This window comes from Crinia signifera, chromosome 1 (genome assembly GCF_055691185.1).
Source record: "Crinia signifera chromosome 1, ASM5569118v1, whole genome shotgun sequence".
Lineage (NCBI taxonomy): Eukaryota > Metazoa > Chordata > Amphibia > Anura > Myobatrachidae > Crinia > Crinia signifera.
The window spans coordinates 107952704-107974469 of NC_139217.1; the positions used below are offsets into that span (position 1 = coordinate 107952704).

The 21766-nt window shown below is 44.1% G+C and overlaps 1 protein-coding gene across 3 annotated transcripts; it reads left to right on the forward strand.

Moving 5' to 3' along the window:
- Positions 1-510: 510 nt before the first annotated feature.
- On the forward strand, positions 511-15261 carry MMAA (metabolism of cobalamin associated A). Of its 3 annotated transcripts, XM_083171169.1 has the most exons (7): positions 515-676; positions 3044-3579; positions 5061-5183; positions 7631-7801; positions 9136-9221; positions 13543-13692; positions 14565-15261. In XM_083171169.1, exons 2-7 carry the CDS (start codon positions 3147-3149, stop codon positions 14850-14852), a joined length of 1251 nt encoding a protein of 416 aa, XP_083027295.1. In that variant the 5' UTR covers positions 515-676; positions 3044-3146; the 3' UTR covers positions 14853-15261. The 3 variants fall into 3 exon arrangements, with proteins under 3 accessions (XP_083027300.1, XP_083027295.1, XP_083027305.1); XM_083171174.1 differs by lacking the exon at positions 7631-7801 and having other exon boundaries at positions 511-676; XM_083171179.1 differs by lacking the exon at positions 515-676 and having other exon boundaries at positions 3381-3515.
- Positions 15262-21766: the final 6505 nt, after the last annotated feature.

Genomic DNA, 21766 nt, shown 5'->3' on the forward strand with positions numbered 1-21766 from the left:
TTAACCATTGCAAAATTCTGAATAAAAAGACGGAGCTTGAATAAGAAGTAAATAAGAAGCTAACTTCAGCCTCGTGTTGTTAAGCAGGTTTTATCCACAAATAATGTATTCACCAATTAAATATAGAAACACATTTTGCTATACCTGTTCACGGGCAACGTTGAATATATGTTTAAAAATGTAATTTTTAGACTCACAGTATGCCTTTCTGGAGACTAAATTTACAGGCAGTCTGTATGTGGCAAAGAAAGATTAATTAAAATAAAGTCTGACTTCCGCACTGCCGCCATTTGAAAGGAGACCACAACTGTCTCCTATATTGGAGACAAGAGACCTCTCTACTAGTAACACCCCGTGATCCGGGGAATCATGTGACCTTCATGTCTTTTATGAGTTCGTACGTTTTCCTAGCAGCCATATTACTATAATTGCCACAATAACAGTTCAATTGGCTAACCAGCGTGGCAGTGCATTATGGGATATGTAGTTCTAAGTGACTGGAAGCTGTTTGCCGCCTATCGGATTTCCTGGAATTGAAACTACAATTCCCAGGAGAAAGACCGCAAATTTAGGTTTCTTCCAATCGGTGGCGAGGATGTCTCCTTAACATAGGAAGTCGCTTAGACTGCAGGCAGGCATGTGATATGGCGGAGTAGGAGTGTCTATATTGAATCAGGTAATAGAATGACTGTTGCAGTATTATATGATATCTATATAGGATATTTATATATAAAATCCACTGACTTTATGGTGCATAAACAGTACAGTACAAATATGTCGCCCTCCTCCTCAATCTATAACCATTATTATATCATCTTCATATATGGTATAGATATAAGTACCCCCCACCTCGTCTTCATTCATTAGACCAGCGTTACCCTCTGTGTGTATAGTTATGGGTTACACAAGTTGTCGCATTTAATAACAGCTTGTTAAACTAGTAAGGGACAATTGCTCATGTCTGTCATGTTAATAGCAAATGCTGGTTCTGGATTTGACAGGTTATCATAGCATACATATATATATTTGTTATCTGCCTGCTGCCCACTTCTCTCATTTGCCTACCATTGTCGTTCTCATCCTGCTGCCACGTTATGTGCCAGCCACTGTCATTATTATACCATAGCCTCCCGTAATGAGCCCGCCACTGTCATTTTCATCCCATAGCCTCCCATTATGTGCCCGCCACTGTCATTATCATCCTGTAGCCTCCCGTTATGTGCCCGCCACTGTCATTATCATCCTGTAGCCTCCCGTTATGTGCCCGCCACTGTCATTATCATCCTGTAGCCTCCCGTTATGTGCCCGCCACTGTCATTATCATCCTGTAGCCTCCCGTTATGTGCCCGCCACTGTCATTATTATACCTTCTGTTATGTGCCCACCACTGTCATTATCATGCCACTGCCTCCCATTTTGTGCCCGCCACTGTCGCTATCTACCTACTTTTCCTGTTATTCACTGAAATTTGTAAATCTGAATCAAGGTGCCCACAGGCAGTCATTACAATCCATGCAGATATGGGCAGATGAGATGAAATATCCCATAAATAGAAGTACCTAGCCACTACATACACTTGCGTTTGTGTTTGGTTGATTGGGTATCGGTGTACCATCATTCGCCACAGACAACTCAATTCTTAAATCTGTCCAGTTAAAAACCCCATAGTATTTGTATCCTATTATATCCTACCATATCAATATTATCACGTTTGATTTCTGTTTTATGCTCACCTCATGCTAAATTAAAAAAATATATTTATATATATATATAACAACAACTCAATAGTACATTATACATCTATGTATAGCTGTGTACACACGGGGCGATATATTGCTCAGTGTCTCCTTTTCATCAGCAACCAGAGATGGTCGCTGATGAAAGGGAACCTCTGCCGGCGGTGCCGCAGAGGTAATCAGCTAGCGATCATAAGGGGGCTAAAAATGGGAGCGCGCACCTGTCGATTTATCGCCGGTGCACACTCCAATCACTGGCAATATGGTCGCTCATCGACCATATTGCCAGCGATTATAGCCCGGGTGTACGCACCTCAAACAGACCTCAGCTTTAAATCCAGTGCTAAAAGCCAAACAACCAACATTTTTCCAAATTGGATGCTGATACATTTGGTCCAATATGTGCTCCCCCCCCCTTACTGTTTCATTGTATGTTCCTATTAAAAGAAGGTTTATTCACTTTCTCTCAACTTTGGCATTTACATGTACTCTCTTAGCGCAGTGTTCCTACTGTACCGTTGCTTTATAACATGTCCTTGCATTTGAACTTGCCTCCTAGTTTATTTGAACTAGTCAGTGACAGTATACATATGTGTGATCTACATGCAAGGCGTTGCTGATAATATTGCCACTTGCTTTTACCTGCTATTTTAGCGACTCTATGGTCTAAAGGTGCCCACACACGCACCGATTCCGGCGTGCGTTGTGGGCTTAACTAGCACACATAGCATCGCATCGTATGCCTTGTGCATACGATGTGCATGCGATGCGATGCTATGCTAGAAAAAGCTAGTACAAAAAGTATGTGCAGCACATACTTTTTGTACTGTGCGATGGGGTGCCATCGTATAGCATCGCACCGCCGGGAACGGTGCGTGTGTGGGCACCTTTACTGTTTATACTGCCTTTACTCTGTGATTTGACAGTGTAGTATTCTCCCATGCAGTTTGCGGCCAGTAATGACAAGAGGGAGAGGGCCCCACTGACTAAAATGACCCGGACCCCCGAAAGCTTAATCCAGTCCTGGGTAGTTACAGTCAAATGGTAGGAGGGCCCTGCTCATCAAGCTTACAATTTGTAAGGAAAAAGGCATTGGCACAGGAGACTAGGTATTCTGTATTGCATAATGCTCCACCAGTCTTGTCATTAAAATGACGCAGTTCCTCTTATACAAGAGCTTATATAACTGTTTACTTTGATAAAAGCTTTATGAAGGAACTATTTCCCCATCATCAGTGTATCTGGGATCATGTGTGCTGCCCTATTTCAATTACTGTGGAATTAATTTGCTGATTTGTATCTTTCAGATCTTCAAAAGGGAACATCTAATGAAACCAGCATCAATGCTGCACTTTCTGTTTCCCAATACATACGTTGGTTTGTCCTCACCCATTTACTGTTCCTGATTTGATGTGTTGCAAATCCAGGTTTTCTAACATGCGAGGGTTAGCCATTTGCCATTTTAGCAATGTAGCGCGGACAATATCTAATACTTTACGTAGAAACACTGTGCTAACATTGGCCGTCTCACAAAGACATACCAGAATATGCTGGACTCCAAGAACACACACTTCCAGTGGGAATCTCAGAAGGGATCTGTGTATTTCATCTGCGGCCCAGCAAGAAGCTGAGCCTCTAACAGAGAAGGAGAAGAGACTACTGAAGAACATTTATGGAGGTTTGATAGGTGGGCATCGAGCCTGCTTGGCAGAGGCTATAACACTGATTGAGTCTACACATATGAGGAAACGACATATCGCTCAAGTACTGCTTCAGAAGGTACTATCTCATCAGCGTGACCAGGAGCACTTGCATAACGGAAAACCTCTAGCTTTTAGAGTGGGTCAGTGTTCTCTTCCACGCATGCTACATTTAATCCATGTATATAGTATTAACATCTATCAATTTCATTATTGGTATCAAAAACACTGTTAAATTGTGGTTGTAAGTATGTTTTTTCTTGAGCACTTTAAAATAATGTGACCAAAGTTCCTCTGTACAGAGTGTGGGCTACAGATTGGATGAGCGCAATAATTTGTTTCACAAAATGCTAAAACTGTGCCCTGGAAATACTGCGTGTGTCCGGTGGCTCTGCTTGCTGAGTAAAATCTGGGTTTTTGTGGTTAAGAGCAAAGGAAAGATTAATAGGCTAGATTCAGACCTGTTCGCTCTGCTGCGAATACGCAGAACGAGCGATTATCGGATGACTGCACATGTGCATGGTACGCTGTGCGCATGCGAAAGCCATCCGTACAAAAACAGCCAGTGAAGGCAAGCCTTCTCTGGCTGCTCACAGGGTGTTTGACACCCTGCGGCCATTTGGGGGCGGTAACCCTGCATTTTGTGGGAGTGCCACAGAATACGCAGGCGTTCCCCGGCTGTTGATAGGGAGGTCAGCTGATGTCATCATCTGCCTCCTCCCCCACGGCCTTCACAGTGCCGAGTAAGTCTGGACTTTCTTGGCACTTGTGAAAGGGGGGGGGGGGATCCATTAGATATCAATTGATTCCAAATGGATTTCCCCCCTGTGTGCACAGCTGTGAACATTCTTGGTTATCGGTGTCAGGTCAGTTTGGTCGCATGCCGACCTTGTTAATTAAAAAAATGAGTTGCATCCAAGATGGCCGATGTAACGCTTGCTGCTATTGAGGTCACATACCATATCAAGTCTTCCCCCGCTACCATATGATATGTGTAGACACCAGATTACTCATATCCTTTTTTTTTTTTTTTAATAAGGGTCTCCACACTTATGGACCACTCTGCAAAAGATCTCTTTATATGTGTATATATGTTGGTGTTATTAGAAGCAGGTGAAAAGACTTCCATTAGCTATGCTAGCTATACATCTCTACCCTAACCTCAAACTTAGCTGAGCTGCTCCTGGCCTTGCAATGGGATGGGTGACCTACTGTAAGCAATCATTTCTGGATATCATGCCAGGCTGATCTTATTATGCAGGGCCGGCTGTGATTTTTGTCTGATTATATTAAGTACCTATTCTTCCTTTGTTTAACATTCTAGGAAACCACTTTATTACACAGTAAACCCAGAAGACGCTATAAAGAGAAAATACATATTCCTTGTTGTTTTCTGACAGAACAGTGGAAGAGAGATAGCAGGCGGTCAGCTTGTAGCTAGAACATTCTATAAAATGATACTCTTTACAACGCCTGGTGTTCTCGTGTTTACTGTATGTCTTGATGTTGTTTTGTCTTGACCATCGCACACTATGCGCAGCTGCTTTCTATCATTATGCATGAACAGAAAAGCTTGCTATTTTGTGTATTACATCATTTCCTTGATACCACCATTCTGCCACAGGTCTGTCTGGTCCCCCAGGTGCTGGAAAGTCAACATTTATTGAATACTTTGGAAAGATGCTTACGGCACAGGGACACAAAGTGGCTGTTTTAGCAGTTGATCCATCCTCTAGCACCAGTGGTGGTAAGTGGCATTATTAAGGCATTTATATAATGATCACAAGTATTAATATGTGCCATTTGTCTATATACAATATAATATCACTATGCAGTTCCTAGATCAGTGGTGTGCAGCTCTCCCCTCAATGTACACCTATAGGGCATGTGTTGGTCTCCTCACAGAAGCACACACAGTGAGTCCAATTTAATGAGTGGTTCATTTACTCCGGTCATGGTGTATATTAGGTTAATAATCTCTAGGTCGACCATGTCTAGGTTGACAGTGAGTAGGTCGACACCTATGCATGGTCGACACAATCATTAGGTCAACAGTGGCAAGGTCGACAGTCAAAAGTTTGACACTAGTTCTTCACGCTTTTTTTGCCCGGAATGTCAACATGGACACCGTCTAAGTGTCCCGAGTCCCCTTGCATGGCTCGCTGCGCTCAGCATGCATCTGGCACACTATTTTATTCTCCCACCACACCCAGTGGATGGTAGGGCGTGAAATACCGCCTGACGGCACATTTCGGCTCAAAAAAAGTTTAAAACTCATGTCGACCTTGCCCCTGTCGACCTAATGCTTGTGTCAACACTGTCCATGTCGACCATTCATAGGTGTCTACCTACTCACTGTCAACCAATGGTGGTCGACCTAGGGTAAGGATACCTTTACTCCTATGAGGAGTTCCAGAAAACCGTTCCCTTGGGAAGTGGGTAGATAACAAATGAGGAGATCTCTGTATTTGAAACCTCCCTTTACTGGAATGTGTAATGTTATTTTGTAGTGCTCTATAATTGAATTGATACTGTAATCACCACATGTTATATACTATGGGTGCATTTTTATTAAGCAAGCGTGTATATACAACCATGATATATGGACTGAGCATGCTATATTGTGCTCAGGATTATTCATTTATCAATATTGCATGCAATAAGGTTTCCCTATAGCAACCCATCCTGGCATGTTTTTTAGAAAGTCTAGGAAACAATGTGTTCTAGTTACTGAGGACTGGGTACTTCTTTACTTTCACGGCGCCACTAGATTAGGACAGATAGGATATCGCGGTCATCGCGGGCATTGAATGCACTAAAAAATCGGGTGCGACGCGATGCCCGCGATGCCCGCGATTTCCCATAGGGACCAATGTTAAATTTCTCAATGGACACGATTTTCTGTTCAATGCCTCAATTGACACGATTTTTCCATAGGAAACAATGTTAAATGGCCCACAGAGGCCAAATAGGCACCCTCAAGTTGTTAACTCCACCCCACGATCAACGTCAACCCGAAGCGTGGCGAGCGCAGCGGTACGCGTCCTCCGACCTTTTCATGCCCTACTATCCACTAGGGCGTGGAGTAAGAATAGAATAGTGTGGCGAGCGCAGCGAGCCACCGAGCCCGAAGCGTGGCGAGCGGACGCGGATACCTGTGAAGCCCGCGAAGGGACGCGTTTACCTGTGAAGGTATCCGCGTCCCCTCGCGGGGCTCGCTGCGCTCGCCACGCTTCGGGCTCGGTGGCTCGCTGCGCTCGCCACACTATTCTATTCTCACTCCACGCCCTAGTGGATAGTAGGGCATGAAAAGGTCGGAGGACACGTACTGCCGCCCCTCGCGGGCTCGCTGCGCTCGCCACGCTTCGGGTTGACGTTGATCGTGGGGTGGCGTTAACAATTGTGGGGGCCATTTCACACTTGAGGGTGCCTATTTGGCCTCTGTGGGCCATTTAACATTGTTTCCTATGGAAAAATCGTGTCAATTGAGGCATTGAACAGAAAATCGTGTCCATTGAGAAATTTAACATTGGTCCCTATGGGAAATCGCGGGCATCGCGTCGCACCCGATTTTTTAGTGCATTCAATGCCCGCAATGTCCGCGATTTATAGTGGCGCCGTGAAAGTAAAGAAGTACCGAGGACTGTTCTGCAATGTTGGTCTGCAGTGCCTTTTATTATTTCTTTATGAACAGTTTCTTATATAGTGCAGCGAATTCCAGTGTGCTTTACAACTGGAAACAGTGGTGCAATAAACTGGGTAATAACAGACATTCAAAAAGATAGGAGGGCCCTGCTCCTAAGTTACAGTCTATAGTGACTTTGGGCCTTATTCGAGTTCACTCTTTCAGACAAAATCCTTCTTAGATGGACAAAACCATGTGCACTGCAGGGGTGCAGATGTAACTTGTGCAGATCTAATTAGATTTGGGTGGGGTTTTACTTCAAAGTGAGATCTATATTGCTGTGGTAAAATAAAGCAGCCAGTATTTACCCTGCAAAGAATCACCAAAAAATCACCAAATCTATTTCTATCTGTACATGTTACATCTGCCCCCCTGCAGTGCACATGGTTTTGTCCATCTAAGAAGGATTTTGTCAGAAAGAGTGAACTCGAATAAGGCCCTTTATCATTGGATAAACCCTATCCTTCACTTTAAGTGAGTGAATGTCATGTGACTTTGATTGGTTTTAGGCTCTCTCCTTGGAGATAAGACACGAATGACTGAGCTGTCCAGGGATATGAATGCTTATATAAGACCCTCTCCGACAAGAGGCACATTGGGAGGCGTCACCAGAACAACTAATGAAGCCATTTTACTCTGTGAAAGTGGCGGCTATGATATCGTGCTTGTGGAGACAGTAGGTAAGAGACATACAGTATTTACGGGACATCCTATCACCTTCACTTCAGCCAGAGACTGTGGAACCCTTGTGGCGCCATATAAATAAACGATGATGATGATAAGCTTGTGATCTACATATTGTCCCATTCTGATATGTCACTATACGTCTGTATCCATGTAATAATGTGCATGAAGGGAAGCAACGGTCCTCCAGCTGTTTTTGTTGGTTTTCGGAACTGGGAAGCAATGTTGTGACACGAATCAGTCACGCAATTGATGTGATGTAGTATTTAGAGCAGGGGTGGGCAATAAACGGTCCTCCAGCTGTTGATGAACTACACATTCCAGCAAGCCTTGCCTTAATTTTGCAATTTGGCCATGTGGAAACTGATGCAACGCATGCTGAAATGTGCATCCCGACAGCCGAAATGCCGACAAGGGGGGGACGTGGATCGCCCCCCCTTGCGGGCTCGCTGCGCTCGCCACGCAGCGGGCCCGGTGCCTCGCTACGCTCGGCACACTAATTTATTCTCCCTCCAGGGGTGTCGTGGACACCCATGGAGGGAGAATGTGTCGGTATTTCGGCGGTCGGGATTCCGGCGTCGGGATTCTGAACGCCGGATTGCATCCCGTAATTTGTATATGCTAGTTCCACCCTTGTGTATTTGCATGCACAAGAATGTGCAAGCGCAGAGATGCTCTCCGTGTCATGGGCAGTGTAAAACCACCAGTGGTTGTTTATTCCACCATCGGCACATCATAGCTCTCAACATTGACACATGGACCAGTCTATGGCAGACCCAGTGTCTCATTTTCAATGTGCCACTTGCATTGGCAAGAACGTGACCCTTCCTTTAGACGCCCATGTGATTTTTGCCTTGATGTTCCTAATACCAGCGAATGGGCAATTTAAAGTGACAGGTGCACATTAAATATATTTGCATCAGTTACCTGTATTTTATAGTTCACCTAAAGACAGTAGTTCTTGCTACTTGTGAAGAGACTCATAGGGTGGTATTCAATTGTTTTAATACACCCAGTCTCCATTCTATGATGGGATGGGAGATCATGAAGCAATATTCAATTGATCTATTTTGCACTCATTATGGTCAGGTTTAATCACTCATTCTCATATTTCAGCTCACCATTCCTGGGGATAGCAAGCTGAAATGCTGATGAAAAACAATTGAATACCGCCCATAGAATTTTGTCAGCAGACTACATGGAGGCATTGCCATCTAGTGTGCTTACTTTGGAAGCGCATGACAGATGGCCACTGTTGGTGCCCTTGGTTGTCTCCATTTGACTCCATTCCTACATAATGTTACCTTGCTCTCCCCTTGTCATTCTGCAGGCGTGGGACAGTCTGAGTTTGCCGTGGCTGACATGGTTGACATGTTTGTTCTGTTGCTGCCACCAGCAGGAGGTGATGAGTTACAGGTATATCATTCATTTCCATTCAGCTGAGTTATCCATGTGGAGGGAATTGCATAGTTGACATGTGTCCCAGGTCTTTGCCTCTGAAAATGTCCCGGCTTCCCAGTATTCAGGATGTGCTGTGGAATATATGTAGGGTGTGTTAGGAATATATGTGCACATGGGCTATATATCTAGGCTGCTGACGCTATAAAGATAATTCATCACCCCAAATTATTAATGAACAATGTAAATTGCAGGCAATATTATATATTGCACTCCCAAAAAAATGTAGCGCAGCAGTGGCCTTCACTATGTTAATCTGTATTAACTCCAATAAATTCTCTGTCTGTTGTGTTTCTTCTTCAAATATTTATCCACGCAATCTGCCAATGAATGTAAATCAGCTGCTTTTACTCAAGAAAGCTGACCATGTGGGAGCAATCATTTATTTTCCATGTGCGTTCCACTCGATGGCTTGTAATTTACATTAGCGTTCACCTCTGTCTGCTTCCTGTAGTGCACAGGAAGTTTTATGTGGCATTAGTTTATAACTGATGTTTTAAATCACTGTAAGTTACAGACACTACAGAAATGAGTATGCAAATCAAGCGGATGGTTTAGCCCTTCATCTGGATTATCCAGAATCATACTTTCTCTGCTGCCTTCCTGTTACAATTACCGAGGAGCTGAAATGTGTGCCTCAGATTGGAAACAGGTGTTGTCTTGTTTGTACAATGTACAAAGAGGGAACATACATTTAAGCAGTGTGCGTCTCCAACCCCCATTCTGTCTCCTCAGTTGGTTGTTCGTATATGCTTCCAGTGAGTACACTTAGCATAATACTCTTTAGAGAAAGTACAAGGTTTTTTCATATATGAAGTTTTCTTTGTGTTCGGCTACTAGAATAAAGTCTCACAAATGGTTTGTAGTTTTATTATGCATGTGTGTGACTTAAGGCCCATACACACTGGGCAACTTTGAGCTGAAAGTCGCTCAAAACAGCAGGTTTGAGCGGCTTTCAGCTCAAAGCCGCCCAGTGTGTATGCCCCGGCAATGAGCGGTGAGCGCTGCTGCGCGCTCCCGCAACATCGCCAGGAAAGCCGCTCATATACCAGCAGATAAGAGGCTTTCAGGACGGCTTTGCATAGCGCTGCGCTATGCAACGCCGTCCTCCCCCTCCATCGGCGCCGGGCAGGGGGAAAGCCGCTCAGTGTGTATACACTGAGCGGCTTTCCCCGCAGCGATGATAGTCATCATCGCTGTCCATACACGCTGGGCATAGTCGCCCAGTATGTATGGATCTTTAGTTTCATTTTAGCCTCTCCTATCTTCTGACACTGTTAACCCTTTGAGTGCCAGTAACTGTGAGAGACGTTCCAAAATATCTGCTAAAAATGCCAATGTCACTCACATTTGTTATATAAATTTAAATAAAGAATATTGTGTAAAAAAAATATTATATTTCCTATATAAGGTAACATTACAGGTCATTATGATGAATAAAAATGTTTGCTGTGTTTTGACACATTGACTTGGCACTCAAAGGGTTAATCCAGTGTGTGGTTATCATAATACTATAGCTACTTGAATTATGGCAAAACCTTTTTTATTTATTTTTTTAAAGCACACTTCTATAAATACAGTGCAGCCATTTTGTAGGCTGAGGCAACATTCATGGGAGTGTGATCTTATGTGTTTCTGTTCTGTGAGTTGTCCCAGGCTGCATGTTTTAGTGATTATTGTAGTACCCGGCATCTGTCCTACCCCATGCAGTTCCTCTTCCCTGCCTGTGGTGCCGCTCTCTGCTGTGGTAGTTGTAGTACAGGTCTGGTCTGCAATGTCCGTACTCAAATATAGACCACACTGTGCTTTTCCTTAACACTCCCTGAAAACGGCTTCCTGTCAACTTGCGTAGGCCAGCGATAGAAAAAGTAGCAGGATTTAATCGCAGGATGGCCGTGTGCATGTGTAGTGCGAGCCATATACATGCGCAGTCATTTTGATTCTCGCTTGGCCTGCTACGATGCAGTGGCTGCAGATTTTTTTTCTTTCCACACCAAGACCCATGATGCTTTGTGCACAGACTGGCACATTCTCCTAGCGCGTTCTAGTTACAACCAAGATGCTTTTTTTGGGGGGGCAAAAACAGATGCCAGATACTAGCAGAGTTACACAGGACCCAGAAACTCGCTCGTACCCAACTTCTCACACTGCGTGACATATATTGAGGCTAGTTGTAAGATAACATTGCATTTTGCACATTCTATTAAGTTCTCTTTTTTGTATATATTGGGGAGTGACTACCCCGTGCCAGCTGCTGCTAATTGCGCAACACGCAATCTTTCTGTATTTATCTCTGTATGATAACATGTCTGTATATACAGTGGCTTGCACATAACAAGTCAACAGATTTGTGTAAATAACACAGAATTTTTCAGTAGGCATTTAAACTAATACCCCTTTCACATTGCACTTGTAAGCCGGTATATTACCATTTTTTTAGCATTTTGAAACGGTACCAGCTACAATGTGAATGGTCCCCGGTCAATTTACCGGTTACAGAATACCGGCATATGAAAACGTTTTAAAAGCAGGATCCTATACGGTTCTGAGCTGTTTTTCCTGCAGTCTGAACAGCCCAGAACCAATTTGAACTACACATGATAATCTGCACAAGGGTCATTGGTTGTCTCCCTGCATGTTGTCACCACCCACAAGCAGGAATTGCACAATAGAGTTTTATTGTAAAGAAGTCGTTTTTTTTATGGGTGAAACGGGTTGAATGTGAAAGGTATATAAACAGTAATATACTGGTTACAACATGCAATGTGAATGGGTTTAACTGGCTTTTGACCCGTTTTATGGGGATGCAGTTTAAATCCCGGCGTTCACCGGAATCCCGACCGCCGAAATCCCGACACTTTCTCCCTCCGTGGGTGTCCACGACACCCATGGAGGGAGAATAAATTAGCGTGCCGAGCGTAGCGAGGCACCTGGCCCGCTTGTCGGGATTTCGGCCGTCGGGATTCCGGCGTCGGGATTTTGAACGCCGGGCTTTCATACTGAATCCGTTTTATGAAACGTTTACAAAAATGGGTTGAAAGCAGGTTTGTAATGTGAAAGCAGCATAAATGTTCTTGCATAAGTATTCAACCCGCATTCTGCTAAAGTTCCTTGTTTACACAGATGAATCATCTTGCCCTAACAATTGACTTTCAAGTAGCTTTTATTTGTTACTCATTCAAATAAAGGTCAGATTTAATAGATAAAACCCCCCTGATTGAAATAGTATTGGTGATTCTGTAGCGAAACTGAAAGTGAAGACCGAAAAGAAAACAATAGTTACAGGCATGCACAATATATACGAAAACTACATAATAATATCCAAGCTCTTGGCTATGCCAGAAAGCACTTTTGGATCAACCGTGCGGAAATGGAAGCTGGATTATACCACCCAGACCAGTGGTTCCCAAACGTTTTGAACCAAGGTGCCCTAAAGTATCGGAATATTTTTCACGGCACCCCTAGGTCAAAAGATTTTTGTTGATAAATTTTGAGAAAAAATAATAAATTAAGTAAATTGTGTTTCTATGTCATCCTTCGGATCAGTTATGTAGTAAGGAACCAGACTTGCTTTTGTTTGCCCACATATTTCATGATTGGCATCCACCAACTCTTGTTATGCCTATTGCATTGCCCAGAACTATTATGGTTGGCTTTGCCTATATAGCCAACAACCCACATGTTCAGCGGGTCCCGGTGACGTCGCTCAATGATCTTGTTTACTGATATCATTCATTGTATATACACAATTCTACCCGCGGTCAATATGGTACACAATATTGGCCGCGGTGCAGGTCATCTAGTGTGTACAGGGGCCAATAGAAAATGTTTCCAAGAGCCTGAATGCTGCAAAAGGTGGCTCTGCCCAGTCCTAGGGTTGAATACGTATGGAAGCATTTTTTCAGTTTTTAAAACTTGCTATGTTGGGCACACTATTATATTCTCGCTCCATGCCCTAGTGGAAGGTAGGGAATAAAATACCACCTGTTGGCACGTCGGTTGAAGAAAAAAAAAAAAAAGTGAAAAATCCATGTTGACCTTTCGGCTGTCAAACTAATGCATGTCGACCTTATGACTATCGGCTTAGTGACGTACACCATCTGTAGACAATCATGAGTTTGTAAATGGACTTTAAGAGCCCACAGTAAAATATTGCCCGACACTCTGTATGTCATGTGTATCACTTACAAATTAGCGGACTACAAAGTTGTCACTAAGTACAAAATAGATTCCTCCCACAGTGTGTAGGGACATATATTAATAGTTCTGTTTTATTTAGGGCATCAAACGGGGTATCGTGGAAGTGGTAGACCTAGTTGCAATAACCAAAGCTGACGGCGATTTGCTAATCCCTGCAAGGAAGATTCAAGCCGAGTATGTCAGTGCTTTGAAGTTACTTCGGAAGCGATCTAAGACGTGGAAACCTCAGGTAAGCGTTCTTGTACTGACGAAGATAAGGGGAAAGGGAGATGGCCAGTGCATATTGTCTGCTGCTGCTAGGTATGTGCTGGTGCAGTGTTCATTCTAGCACCCGATATCATTGAAAACCCATGCAGTTCCTGTTCCCTGCCTGGGGTGTCGCTATCTGCTGTGGTGTTTCTAGCACAGGTCTGGTTTGCATATCAGTGCTGATATACAGACCACACTGTGCTAGAAGCACTACAGCAGACAGCGACACCCCAGGCAGGGAAGAGGAACTGCATGGGTTTTCAAAGTTAGCGGGTGCTAGAATGAACACTAGTGGTGATGCTTAGTATGTTACTACAACTTACTTTATGTGCCATAAAGACACTGTTTAAATGCAATGCTTGGACATTAGTTAAGCTGCCCACACACTGTAAGATATTTTAAACGATATGGCCGTTTTCAACCAATTGGAATGACCATTGTTTAAAAATTTTCCGTGTGTAGGCATGATAACGATGCAGTGCGTATTCCCACCCGCTGGTCATCTAGCGTGCTGATTCCTTCAACATGCAGGAAGATAAAGGACCTGTCGTGCACAATTTGGCACATATCGTTCTGTATATAGACATGATGAACAATGTGGCTATGATTTATATATGACTTGCAGCCATTAATCGGCCCTTTTAATCTTCTGGTCATTTGCTCAATCGTGTGCTGGATTTTAAGGGAAATTGGGTAAGTTATTGGATTGTTCATAAAATCTAACCGTGGCTGGACACCTTTAGAGAGTAAATCTAAAATATATTTAGTGTATACATTTCCCTACAAAATGCAGTTTGATCTACTTTACTCAGGTGGGAAAGTTACCGCAATTCTCCTTCATTTATGATTCAGGTTGTTCGCATCTCTGCTAAAAGTGGTGAAGGAATCCCAGAGCTGTGGAAGAAGATGACAGAGTTTCAGGACACCATGTTTGCAAGTGGGGAACTGCTGACCAGACGCAGGAGTCAGCAGAAGGTGTGGATGTGGAGCCTTATTCAAGAAAATGTTCTCCTACATTTTAGGAACCACCAAGCAGTTAAAGATCGAATCCCTGTTTTGGAAGAGCAGGTCCTTGCTGGTGTCTTGTCACCTGGTCTCGCAGCAGACCTGTTACTGGAGGCTTTTTCTGAAAGTGACTAAAATACTGCAACATTTATTACATGACTTGATACATCCATGTGCATTACACTTGATTGGTACAATTTTTACGTAATTATTTATTGAAATAATGTATGTAAATAAATAGAATTTTTAACTAAAGGTATTGGTCGGTTTAAAACGGTATCCCAGTTTCGTAAGTGTTTTATGAAGTCTGGAAATGCATAGTGATGGAGACTTCAAATGTCTGACAGCTCAGGAGAACTGGATATGGACAGTCCTTCAGTCTCCTGCTGTCACATGTGGTTTGATCTTCAGTGACAGAAACAAACCTGACCCAAAAAGACACATTGAACTAACATTACTGACTTTGTATATACAGATCAGATTTATTGTTATATTGTGAATCTGTTTGTAATCTGTTCTAGAAATAAATTCTTGTTAAAGCTTACTGGGCTATTCGTGTATGCTATTTGTGCCTTTTATATTCCTGAAATAGTGAACCGCACAACACTTACCGCTGACGTAAGCCATATCTGAAATTAGGTAGTACCCTGCATGTTACCTATACAGAGAAACGTATGCGGTCGATTCTTTTAGCAACGATTAATTCACCAGTACGAATCATCATGGCACCAGAAGCACTTTATGGCAGATGAAATTTGCACAAAAGTGCTTGATGCCCCATAGCAAAGCGAGCAATTTTGAGCGAATTCGGTTGAAATCAGCCTGCGAAGAATGCGTAATCGGGTACCGTTGCCAGCATTTAACCACTTGAGTGGTATGCCCGGAAATTTTCTGGGCTCAGCTGTGCTGCGGCAGCGGGCTGTCCTGGGAAATTTCCTTGCATACCACTATGTAGTAGGTGTGCACCAGTGGTGCCTTCAGCGGAGCACCACTGGCGCACTACCTTTAGGGGTCCATCCTCATCACCCCTCCTCCTGTCGCATACCCCCTCTGCTCTGGCGATTGTACGCCGGAGCTCCCCTGCCGCCATTCGCCATTACAGCAGTGACAAAGTGGCAGGCTTGGGGGGACTCGGAATTCAGGCACCCGAGTCCTACTGAGCCGCCGCGAACATCCTGAGCCCTGCCGCGTGTGTGGTCAATGATGACTGACTGGCGGCTGGGGCAGCAGTGGCAGGGGTGGTCCGGTTTACTAACGCCGGAGGTGAGGGTAGGGGGCTTTCTATGATCTGTGGTGGGTTTTGCTGGGGCCCTGGTAGGTTTGTCCTGCCCCAGCAATACCCACAACTCAAGGGATTAAACGCAGTTGGAACGGCAACTTGCATTGTTCACAATCAACCCCAAAAGTATATATTTGGAATGTGCACTGGTTGTATTTACTGCCTTTGTTTTTATTTAGACCAGACAGAGGGTCACTGCCCTAAGAGGGTATGAAGAACATCTTTGATATTAACCCCTTCACGACATTTGACGTATATATACGTCATGGCCGGGAAGTACTTCCCGACACATGACGTGTATATATACGTCATGACTTTAAACTGTCACTGCGTCTCGAGACGCAGTGACAGAGGGACGATGTCTGCTGTCCCTGACAGCAGACATGTCCCTGCGTGCCCAGGGGGGGCTGTGATGCCGCCCCCCCCGTCGGCGATCGCTGTGATTGGCTGTTCAGTGTGAACAGCCATTCACAGCGTTTTCCTGTGTTACCAGCGAATCAGACGCTCGGTAACACAGGTGTCAATCACCGCCGGGCGTCAGGGGGCATGAGGGGGTCATCGGTGACGATGACACCTCACCCCACCTGTCCCCAAGGCTGTGATTGGTCCGTGGGACCCACGGACCAATCACAGCCAAGGCGCGACATTTAAACTAACGGTGACTGCGCTGCAGACGCCATTCCGGTCTGGAATAGCGTGCAGAACGGTCACCGTGCCTGTCTGCCGTGATACTGACCTGATCCTTGCTAATACTTACCTGATCCTTGCAAATACCTTACCTGATCACTTGATCACTGCTTGTAGCGTGCTGGACGCTTCCTGGATCTGACTTCCTGAGACTTCCTGCTGCTGCTGCAGTGTGATAGAGAGATAGAGAGAGAGATAGAGAGAGATAGAGAGATAGTGACAGAGAGAGCTATATTTTGTGTCTGCTACCCCCCCTTTTTGGGGGTGCAGGGGTTTTTTATATATAAATAACTGTCAGTGCTGCTGCTGCAGTGTCATAGAGTGATAGATAGTGATAGATAGTGATAGATAGTGATAGATAGTGATAGATAGTGATAGATAGTGAGAGATAGAGAGATAGAGAGAGATAGTGACAGAGAGTGATAGAGAGTGTATATTTTGTGTCTGCTACCCCCCCTTTTTGGGGGTGCAGGTTTTTTTTTATACATATAACTGTCAGTGCTGCTGCTGCAGTGTCCTAGAGTGATAGATAGTGATAGATAGTGAGAGATAGTGAGAGATAGTGAGAGATAGAGAGAGATAGAGAGAGATAGAGAGAGATAGAGAGAGATAGTGACAGAGAGTGATAGAGAGTGTATATTTTGTGTCTGCTACCCCCGCCTTTTGTGCTGATCACTATATCTGAGGTGATCAGCAACTTTTTGGGGGCGCAGAGGTTTGTTTTTTTTATATATACCTGTCAGTTGCTGCCAGTTGCACCAAAGGTTGTGCACCTGCTGCCCCTCACTGGTAATCAGTGTCGCATCACTGATCACCTTTTTTTTTTTTTGTGGGTGCTGTGTGGTCTTTTTTTAATTTTTTTTTTACACACATTGTGATTTTGTGGGTGTCCTGTGGCCACTGTGCGCTGATCAGTGACGTACATCACTGATCAGCTTTTTCGGCACAGGGTTGATCTATTTTTTTTTTTTTTGATCAAATTCCTGTTGCCTTTGAGCGCTGTTCAGTGACGGACGTTACTGACCAACATCTGTGCTCAATTTTTGGCGCAGGACCTTTTTTTTTGTTTTTTTAACCCCTTCAATTTTTTTTTTTTAACCCCTTCAATTTTTTTTTTCTTTAACCCCTTCAATTTTTTTTTTTTTGTATAAAGTATTTTTTTTTTCTGCACTACATACACACTACACACTACATACCCCCCGGGTTGAAATAAAGTTTGTACCCCCCCCTACACTATACACGTGTTGAAACATTTCACTACCAGTAACACAAAAATAAAAATGTCATCCCAAATGTCATCCCAAATGTCATCCCAGTCATCCAGAAGAATGTATTCAGTGGAGGAGGCATATGCCATGCTTGCTTCTGATTCTGACACAGCCAGTGAGGCAAGCGGGGAATTTGAAGGATTCGTCTTAAGCTCCTCTTCCTCCTCTGGTGATGAGGGACCCCCTCAAAGACGCCCCCGTAGAGCAGCTGAGACCCCCCCCCCCAATAATTGATCTCGTATGGATCCCACCACCAGACAATTTTGAGCCCCAGGTTCCTGAGTTTTTGGCCATGCCAGGAATCCAATTTGATTCCACAGGTCTCAGAGAAATTGACTTTTTCAAATTATTTTTCTCTGATGATTTTATAAATTTAATGGTGGACCAAACTAATTTATATGCCCAGCAGTTTATTGCTCAAAACCCCACGTCATCATTTGCTAGGTGGACCCCTGTAGATGCAGTAGAGATGATGACGTTTTGGGGTCTGGTGTTTCATATAGGCATAGTAAAAAAGCCACAAATTAGGCAATATTGGAGTACAGATGTTCTGTACAGCACCCCATTTTACCGTATGGCCATGCCCCGGGCTCGTTTTGAGGCAATCCATAAATTTATACATTACACCGATAATGCACAGTGCCCACCCAGAGATGATCCCACCTTTGACAGGCTATTCAAAGTCAGGCCGGTCATTGATCATTTCAGTGCCAAATTTGCAGAGCTATACATCCCTGATAAATGTATTAGCATCGACGAGTCCCTTATACATTTTAAAGGAAGGGTTAAATTCCGCCAGTACCTTCCCAGTAAGAGGGCAAGGTATGGCATAAAAATGTATAAGCTGTGTGAAAGCACCACAGGGTACACCCACAAGTTTAGGGTATATGAAGGGAAGGATTCAAGAATTGAACCGCCAGAATGCCCCCCCTCCCTCGGTGGAAAAATTGTCTGGGATTTAATGCACCCCTTCCTGGATAAGGGTTATCACCTCTATGTGGATAACTTTTACACCAGCATCCCCCTGTTTAAGGCCCTTGGTTCAAGGTACAGCAGCTTGCGGTACTGTGCGTAAGAACCAAAGAGGCCTCCCAAAAACGCACATTGCCCAAGTAATGAGAAGGGGTGAAAGCAGGGGAATATGCACCGAAAATATGTTGTTGGTCAAATATAAGGACAAGAGGGATGTCCTTATACTGACAACAATTCATGGAGACAGTACCACCTCCATCCCTGTACGAGGTACCAGTACCCACACCTCAAAACCAAATTGTATCCTAGATTACAATAAGTACATGGGCGGAGTGGATCTTTCAGATCAGGTACTGAAGCCGTACAGTGCCCTGCGGAAAACAAATATCTGGTACAAGAAGCTGGCCGTGTATATCATCCAGATGGCACTGTATAACGCTTACGTGCTATTCCGTTCCACCGGCCAGAGGGGGACATTTATGCACTTTCAAGAGGAAGTCATAAAGGGCCTAATATTTGGGAACCAGCAGGCAGAGGGCCCCAGTACTTCTAGTACTGGCCCCCGTATTGTACCAGGGCAGCATTTTCCCAACGAAATCCCCTCCACTGCAAGAAAGGGCAGGACACAAAAAAGGTGCAAAGTTTGCTATAAAAAGGGAATAAGAAAGGAAACTATTTTCCACTGTGAAACTTGCCCCGACAAACCCGGCCTATGTATAAAGGAGTGTTTCAAAATATACCACACATCTATGGATTATTAGGTTCATCATTTCACCGTGCTTCGGGGGTCTTGCTAATGCCACATAGCACCCACCATTCATTCCACCAGAATCTGAGCTGCAAAATCCAAAAATCACTCCTTCCCTTCTGAGTCCTGCCATGCACCCAACTGGTATTTTTTGGTCACATGTGAGGCATTGCCGTACTCTGTAGAAATGGGGGCACAGATTTTGGGGTGCTTTGTCTCCTTCATTCCTTGTGAAAATGAAAAATTTTGAGCCAGAAGTACATTTTTGTGTAAAAAAAAATGTAATTTTTCATTTTCACAGCCCAGTTGTACCAAAATTGGTGAAACCCATGGGGGTTTGAAATGTACACTATACCCCTAGATGAATTCCCTGAGGAGTGTAGTTTGCAAAATGGGGTCACTTGTGGGGGGGTTCCACTGTATTGGTAATGCAACATAGCACCCACCATTCATTCCACCAAAATCTGTGCTCCAAAATCCAAAAATCACTCCTTCCCTTCTGAGTCCTGCCATGCACCCAACTGGTATTTTTTGGTCACATGTGAGGCATTGCCGTACTCTGGAGAAATGGGGGCACAGATTTTGGGGTGCTTTGTCTCCTTCATTCCTTGTGAAAATGAAAAATTTTGAGCCAGAAGTACATTTTTGTGTAAAAAAATGTAATTTTTCATTTTCACTGCCCAGTTGTATCAAAATTGGTGAAACCCCTGGGGGTTTGAAATGTACACTATACCCCTAGATGAATTCCCTGAGGGGTGTACTTTGCAAAATGGGGTGACTTGTGGGGTGGTTCCACTGTATTGGTGCTTTGGGAGTCTTGCTAATGCAACATGGCACCCACCATTCATTCCACCAAAATCTGTGCTGCCAAATCCAAAAATCACTCCTTCCCTTCTGAGTCCTGCCATGCGCCCAACTGGTATTTTTTGGTCACATGTGAGGCATTGCCGTACTCGGGAGAAATTGGGGCACAGATTTTGGGGTGCTTTGTCTCCTTCATTCCTTGTGAAAATGAAAAATTTTGAGCCAGAACTGCATTTTTGTGTAAAAAAATGTAATTTTTCATTTTCACTGCCCAGTTGTATCAAAATTGGTGAAACCCCTGGGGGTTTGAAATGTACACTATACCCCTAGATGAATTCCCTGAGGGGTGTACTTTGCAAAATGGGGTGACTTGTGGGGGGGTTCCACTGTATTGGTGCTTTGGGAGTCTTGCTAATGCAACATGGCACCCACCATTCATTCCACCAAAATCTGTGCTGCCAAATCCAAAAATCACTCCTTCCCTTCTGAGTCCTGCCATGCGCCCAACTGGTATTTTTTGGTCACATGTGAGGCATTGCCGTACTCGGGAGAAATTGGGGCACAGACTTTGGGGTGCTTTGTCTCCTTCCTTCCTTGTGAAAATGAAAAATTTTGAGCCAGAACTGCATGTTTGTGTAAAAAAATGTAATTTTCCATTTTCACGTCCCAGTTGTACCAAAATTGGTGAAACCCCTGGGGGTTTGAAATGTACACTATACCCCTAGATGAATTCCCTGAGGGGTGTACTTTGCAAAATGGGGTGACTTGTGGGGGGGTTCCACTGTATTGGTGCTTTGGGAGTCTTGCTAATGCAACATGGCACCCACCATTCATTCCACCAAAATCTGTGCTGCCAAATCCAAAAATCACTCCTTCCCTTCTGAGTCCTGCCATGCGCCCAACTGGTATTTTTTGGTCACATGTGAGGCATTGCCGTACTCGGGAGAAATTGGGGCACAGATTTTGGGGTGCTTTGTCTCCTTCATTCCTTGTGAAAATGAAAAATTTTGAGCCAGAACTGCATTTTTGTGTAAAAAAATGTAATTTTTCATTTTCACTGCCCAGTTGTATCAAAATTGGTGAAACCCCTGGGGGTTTGAAATGTACACTATACCCCTAGATGAATTCCCTGAGGGGTGTACTTTGCAAAATGGGGTGACTTGTGGGGGGGTTCCACTGTATTGGTGCTTTGGGAGTCTTGCTAATGCAACATGGCACCCACCATTCATTCCACCAAAATCTGTGCTGCCAAATCCAAAAATCACTCCTTCCCTTCTGAGTCCTGCCATGC